This window comes from Verticillium dahliae, genomic scaffold (assembly GCF_000150675.1).
Source record: "Verticillium dahliae VdLs.17 supercont1.4 genomic scaffold, whole genome shotgun sequence".
Taxonomy (NCBI): Eukaryota; Fungi; Ascomycota; class Sordariomycetes; order Glomerellales; family Plectosphaerellaceae; genus Verticillium; species Verticillium dahliae.
The window spans coordinates 1,189,918-1,197,021 of NW_009276925.1; the positions used below are offsets into that span (position 1 = coordinate 1,189,918).

Below are 7,104 nucleotides of genomic sequence, written 5' to 3' on the forward strand. Positions count from 1 at the left end.
TTCCATTGGCGCCTGCGACCACAGAGTAATCACGCCGAGATGACCGCCAACAGGATGCAATAGTCGACAAACTGCTAAGGCATTGTCGGCGGGCTAGGCATTGGCGAGCCTTGGTAGAATAGGCGGAAACACGACATGGTGACGTCCGTCGAGATAACGGCCCCCTCGTTATTGCAGAGCCCAATTTCCCGTCACCAACGAAAACCTGCCAAACTTGGTTGTCCGTCGCAGATACGGGCCACACTCGGAGAGCAGGTGCAGTGCAAGTGCGAGTGCAAAGTGCATCATGGTGCAGGCTTGCGGGGTTTCGGGGTGCCCGCTTTCCTTGAACAGGAATGCGGAACGTAAGGTACTGTACGCGAGCCGCCAAGACCGAGTGAGGGGCTGCCCAGGTAGGGACCTACAGTACATGTACGTACGGGAATGAGCACGAAAAACGGAACACTGTCGGGAAGGAGATCATCAGGAACCTGAACGCAACAGAGCATGCTTTCCTCGTGGCCTTGTGTTTGACCACCACTGGGCCACCCCTCGCCCCTCCCCCCCCCCCTGTCCCAGCGGGGCCCTTAAAGCGGCAAGAGTCTTCGAACTGGTATGGCCTGTCGGGCGGTGCGAACAGGGGTTCGTCCAGAAGGGAGCCCCCGCCCATCCGCTCCGTGCTTACCGGCGGGCGGGGTTGTCGCCATTGTTCGAATCTGCTACCAAGCCTACCTACCTGATACCTACCACCAGAAGCAGTAGTCTGAATTCTCAGTCAATGGCGTCCCAAGTTGTCATCTCGAATCATCTCCACCTCTGCCTTGCGGCACACGGCACAACGGTGAGCCGACCCTTTGTGCGGTTTGGATGAGAACCACCCCTATCTCAGCCCTACTCCTCCTCAGCAGAAGTCTCCGAACAGCCTACGTACAAGCTTGCTGATCTACCGACATGACTCTCTCGTGTACCCCCTTCTGTGCGCAGCGCGCGCACGTCCTCTCCCGGTACTCATACTCGCGACACCGTGAACTGGATCAAGCGGCACGTTCACATCCACCGACAAGGCTTTGGATCTCGCAAGGTGTCTGCGTTGGTGTGTCATGGAGCTTGACAGGCTGCATGAAGAGAAACCCTCCCCAAGCACGGCATCCCAAGTCATTGGGTCGACCAGTAGACCAGGACAATAGGACTGGCCTCACACAAGACACCCCTCGTGTCTCTGATCTAGCCCGGGGCGCTATTTTCAAACAAAGATGACCCGCACATGCTATAGGCCGGCGTCATCAGATCTTGTCAAGCGTTTAAGACAACAAAGAAACTCAACGGCTGGGAAACATTCCCCCTTTCCTTGGTCACGTCTCTGGAATGCGTTTCACACGATCTTCAGCGGCGGCTATCTCGGCTGCTGGAAGCACTGAGACCAAAATCGTCCTTATTTCCACCACCGCCATCTGCAACCCAGTTTCGCTCGGTCTACGCTTCAGCACTTCCTTTGAAGGTAGCGCAAAAAGAGGACCGCCCTGCTAAATCGACCGCTCACGCTACTGACCGAACACCTGAATCACGAAACTTAACGGCATACATGGTACATGGCCCACCTGTGACAACGTGGCGGTCCTATTTTCGTGCTGGGTCCATGCAGCAAAAGTTCGTATTCCCAAGGGCGGGTAGAAAGCGGAGACATCCGGATCAGCACCTTTGTACTCACATCTCTCCACCAACAATGGTCAACCACTCCACTTCTCTCATCATACTTCTGACATTCCCCAAACCGATCCTCAAATAAACGCTCAGATGGTAATACCCATATCCTTTGAAAAGACGGATCACATTACCCATGTACACGGCAATTCCGTGCCATCCTTGCAGAGTTGTCTTGTGGAGGGAATCCTCCACAGGTGCAGTGATGCTCCCCTCAGGAATCGCGCAAACACGGCTCTTTGTTATCAAACCTGCCTGTCGAGGTCAAATTGGGCTTTTTTTGTTTCGTTTTGGCATCCCACAGTCATGGACGCCTTCCAGCCTTGTCGCTTCGGGACGGAATACTACCTCGCATCCAATAGTGCCGCCGCCAAGGTTGCTCTACCTCGTGCATGCACCTTATCACACCTGACGGGAAGACGGGCCAGCCTGCGCCCGTCGAATGCCATGCCACCCTCCAGCTTCTTTGAACAAACACGCAGTACATGGTGCAATCGCATCGAGTACGCTTGACCAGGTGCGTTTCCTGGGAAGCATACGAAGCCCGGGCCTGGAACTGTGGAACAAGCTTTTTGGTGAGCACCAGTGCCGACTACGATACGGTGTGTGCATTGGCATCTACCAATCGGGCCCTCTTCAGGCTGAGGTTTTTCACGACATAATTTCCGCTCGAGCTAGGTGCGAGTAGTCCAATCTTCGAGCCTCATCTGTGCCATGATCCTTGCTGTATAGTCATCAGGGTAAAACCACCATGACGTCAAAGCTGGCCTTCATCTCTCTTCAATCCTCGCCTTCTGGTGGCTGGCGATGGCATAAAAACCACTCTGAGCAACTTGTGCAGGCAAGAGAAGCAGCAGCTGGCATCACCCACAACTGCTAGGGTGTACATGGTTGCAAGATCAGACCTGCAATTTCAGATGATTCGTTGAGAAACCCTCGACAAAAGCCTTGTCAAAATTGCCGCCAGTTCTGCTGCATGTCGTCCCATTCTGGAACTGGCATATCAGGTTCTACTGCAACCCCCCTTTCCTCTCTTGCACGAACGGTAACACCATGTGCACACGCCTTAGCGCTCGGTCTTTGAGGCCGTGAAGACGTGATGGATGAGCTTAGGGAAAAGGCCAAGCGCCACCGCTGTGGTCATGGCAAGAAAGACACGCAAGTCGACGGGTGGAGCGCAAGAGCTGACCCAGGGCAATCGTTCCCCCGCTAGATACACCAGCAAAGATCCACTGGCCGGAGGATTCGGTGCTGGCGATCTCGGAGCCTCGGGTTCGAGCCGGACGGTTGTGGAGACTGTGAAAAAAGCTCATCAACAAACCACTTTTCAGTATCGTTCCCATGTCGTCGGCGGCTCGCAGCAGGGATGTAAAGGAGTCCCGCGCCTCTCCTCTAGCTTCGTGAAGCCCATGGTGCTCCACTTGAATCCCCGGGATGTACTTGAATGCTTTTTTCGCTAGGAGCTTTTTCTGTGTACTCTTTACCTAAGTCAACGTCAACGTCATCTCCATCGCAGGGCGAAGCCATGCATTTTGCAAATCTCCCATCGCGATCACGGTCGTGCTTGTTCCTGCAACGCGGAGCTTTCTAGCCGAGCGGGACGGTGCCAATCCCAGTCCTACGGGCCCGGAACCGCCAAGGACGTGAGGTGATCCTTTCTTGGTGATACTCTCTTGGCTCGCCTTGACCTTGCATGGGCCTGCCAACCTCTTGCTCAATCGGCCCGGCCCCGATGTAGACAGGAAGAGATGGAGAGAGGCCTCACGGGGAGCTTGATACGGTGCCACCGTTCGGCGAGAGGGAATAGTCTGTCAGAACCTAGCCGCCAGGCTGCTCGCCTGCCGGCCTAACCTATCTTCCCTTGTCGTGGTTCTTCTCATCAAGCACGCTCGGTTCCAGCTGCCAAGAACCGCAGGCTGGCTGGCTCACTCTCTCAGATGGCGGGCAACAATACCAAGACGGCATCATGATTTATGCCCCTGTCGTGCGTTGGCATGATTTCGTTAGCCCAGCCCCGTCCAGCCGTGCGGGAAGGCACACATGGGGATGTGAGGGTGATAGATAGCATAGCAGAAAATGGCACGGCACGGCACGGCATAGAGCACAGTTTTGAGCGGTCTGCGTGCTGAAGAGTGCCAGAGCGTTCTTGGCAAGGTCTCATTATTGTCCTTATCGCGGGACGGGGGGGGGGGGGGGGGGGCTGCGCTGAGACTGACTTCATCCGTCCCGTACCTTGGGGGAGGCGAGTTCGGGTAGGCAGCAGGTAGATAGGTAGGCTTGGTAGGTCCCCTGCAGTCAGACGGCGTGTAAGTTGGTGGCTTGCTGCACGTCTGCCTGAAGACCGCCCTTTTTTTTTCCTTTCATCTTGGAAGCGAGCGATAGGCCTGAAATCAGCAAGCAAAAAATAAGGCTTTGGGTCTGATGTGCTCAATCGATGATGATCTGAGGCTGGCTGGGGCTGGTTGCAGTGAAGGCAGTGTGATGATAACAAACATCGGAAATCATGCCCTGCCATTGACTGGCTGGCTGGCGGTGTCACGGTCGTGGCGACGGCAGGGTGATGGGCCGAATGATAGGTGAGGTGTCATCCAAATAAGGTGGAACCAGACGTCTCACTGGTACAGATCAGTCAGACGGGCAAGCAGCTTTCCCGGTCGCCTTTGCATGGACGTGCATACGTAGCAGTAGCATGTTTATTTTTCTGATTTCTACCAGACGGTTCGTGGCTCCCAAGTCCCTTCCTCCTCGTGAAGGCCCAAGGGTATACGCGGAACCAAAACAGACCAAATTGCGAGAGAGAGAGGGAGAGAAAATGACAGGAAATACAAAATTGTCCAAGACGCCCCTAAATCGGCCAAGGCGTGACTGCGACTGCCAGTCGCCGTGGAAAGGCAGGCCACAGCATGTACCGCCGTGAATCTACCGATAATGAACCAAACCCCCAGGTCTAAGATTGTTTGCGCGCCTCCCCCCACCACGTATCCCGAAAAGGGGGGAATAGATGCGACTGATCGTACTCCAAACATGTCACATATGTCATCACACATGCGCTCCGCGCCAGGCGGCTCAGAGCTCCTCGTCGCCGTTGCACTGCTGCCAGATCTTGACGTGCTTGATCTCAAGCTCGGGCTTGGTCCATGTGGGCAGCCAAGTGTCACGGGCCTCCCAGAAGTCCTTCTTCGCATTGGGAGAGCCGTTGAGCCAGGGCTTCTCGGACTTGCCGTCCTCGAACCAGCCGTTGCTACCGCCAACTGCAAGGTTGATGATGAGGTAGAAGTACTGGTCAAAGGGCGTGTTGGAGCGTCCCGTCTCGGACCAAATGTCATTGAGACGGGTACCGTTGGCATTGGCCTCGGGGAAGTTGCCGCGCTTCCACATGGGCTTGTCAAAATTGGTGTACATGACTTGCAGCAGACGGCTGTTGACGTAGGTGAAGAGGTACTTCTGGGACCACTCGAGGCCAAAGGTGTTGAAGCCGTCGGCGTAGGTCGTCTTGAGGGCCTGACGCTTGTTGTTGGTGCGCCACCAGGCGTCGTTGGCCGGATCGGGGCCCCAGTGCAGCGCTGATGCGGCAATGTCATTGCCGCCCTGCTCGTACTTCCAATCGTTGCCGCGGGATTCGAGGATATCAATCTCGCCGGACGCGGGCCAGGGTCCGTACGTGTCGCGCTCGGGCAACATCCAGATGGCGGGCCACAGCCAGTCGCCCCTGGGAAGACGGGCAGTGACCTCGACACGGCCATACTTGATGCGAACGCCGCCCTTGGTGTGGATACGACCAGATTTGATGGGCTGGACAATGGTGGCGTTGCCCGTAGTTGTGTTGGTGGCAGTGATACAGTTGAAGGGCCTGTCCGACGTGCAGGTGCCGTCCTCGAGCAGGTTGATCTCGGTGTCCTTCTCAATGAGGGCCGAGTCAGTGAGCTCGGGTCGGATGACAAGATGGCCATCCTTGACGAAGACGTTCTCGTCACCACCGGTGGTCCAGTCAAACTGGCCATTGCTGGGCTATGTGTTAGTACGCGCGGGAGCGGGCATGGCGGATGGAGTCAAGTGAACATACCCGTAGCCGCCAACCTCGACCTCCTTGGTCCAGGTACTGGAGCTGAGGCCGCTGGCGAAGTCGTCGTCAAGCACGATGCAGTACTTGTGTTTTATGACGCTGTTGATGCCGTCCCAGATGAGGAAGCCGGAGATGCCAAGACCGATCAGAATGCCAATGATGGGGAGAATGGTGACCCATTTCTCCTTGGGGTGCGTCTTCTGGAGCCATGGCTTCTCAATGTCCTCCTTGCGGATTCTCCGGGAGTGGAAGTAACGCTGCGAGCGCTCATCGAACATGCCCGTGGCGCGGGCACTAGATGAGCCGTAGCTCGACGGGGGCCGAGAGTTGTTGGGGCTCGCAAAGGGATTCGTGCTGGCACCGGTAGGAATGGCGGAGCGAACAGAGGCCTGCGACTCGAGACCATCGCCAAAGGGGTTGCGGCCGGCGTTGTCTGTGTTGGGGGTGCCAGGGCGGTACTGAGGCGTGGTGGCAGCAGTGGTCGCTGCTGAGGGGGCGGGACCACCAGTCACGGAGCGGCCGTAGTAGGCTTGGCCCTCGCGGGCGTAATCGCCTTCACGGTCCATTGTGTTTGGGTTGAGGAGAGAAGGAGGGGTCGTGACGACGAGGGTCAACGACGAGGGTCGACGACGAAGGTCGACGAGTGCACGTGCTGCGACTGTCGCAAAGAGATCCGACAGCACCACGGCGAGAGAAAGAAGTGGTAGGTTGTCGACCTCGGGGGCTTGGATTAGGTATTACTGTATAATGAAGGCGAGAGAGGATTTGAGCCAGAAGAGCGGGCAGAAGAGGTGGGATAAACGAATGGATATGTCGCCAATGGCTGCTTCGGGGTGCGGGTTGGCCGAGCTGAGGATGCTGCTCTAGCTAAGGTACCTAGAGGTAGGCACCTAATAAAAGATGGGTAGAGTGTCCAATGTGCACTGTCGGAAACGTGTGGGAGGTCTGGAGGGCGGAGGGCTGAAAGAGGGACAGCTGTGACAGCTCAGCAAGCAAAGAATGATGGCTCTGCAGCCGGCAAGATGCAAGGTGCGACAGCGAGTCGGCGGGGGGTGTTCGCCAGAGGTCAAGGTGGTGGAGGAGGAGGAGGTGTGGTGGTGGTGGTGGTGGTGTTGAAGATGGCCGAGCGGGAGCCACCTCAGCCGAGCCAGACACAGACAGACAAGAGCCAGATCGGAGTAGGAGCAACCGACGTTGGAGGCGTGCACCTGTGAAAGACAGGACGCTAGACGCTGGACGCTACTGTACCGTAAGGTACCTACAGGTAAGGTGCCTGCTAGGTACGTACAGAGACAGGGCCCCCTGTGGAGCCCGCACAGTAACCTGGCCAAGCCTTCCGTCAAGCCGCCTTCTGGGGCGGA

At 56.7% G+C, this 7,104-nt stretch overlaps 1 protein-coding gene across 1 annotated transcript; it reads right to left on the reverse strand.

The window, feature by feature from the left end:
• Positions 1-4,746: 4,746 nt before the first annotated feature.
• VDAG_02722 (gram-negative bacteria-binding protein) lies at positions 4,747-6,309 on the reverse strand (the record flags this gene model as incomplete). Its single annotated transcript, XM_009653375.1, has 2 exons — positions 4,747-5,683; positions 5,744-6,309. 2 exons carry the CDS (start codon positions 6,307-6,309, stop codon positions 4,747-4,749), a joined length of 1,503 nt encoding a protein of 500 aa, XP_009651670.1.
• Positions 6,310-7,104: the final 795 nt, after the last annotated feature.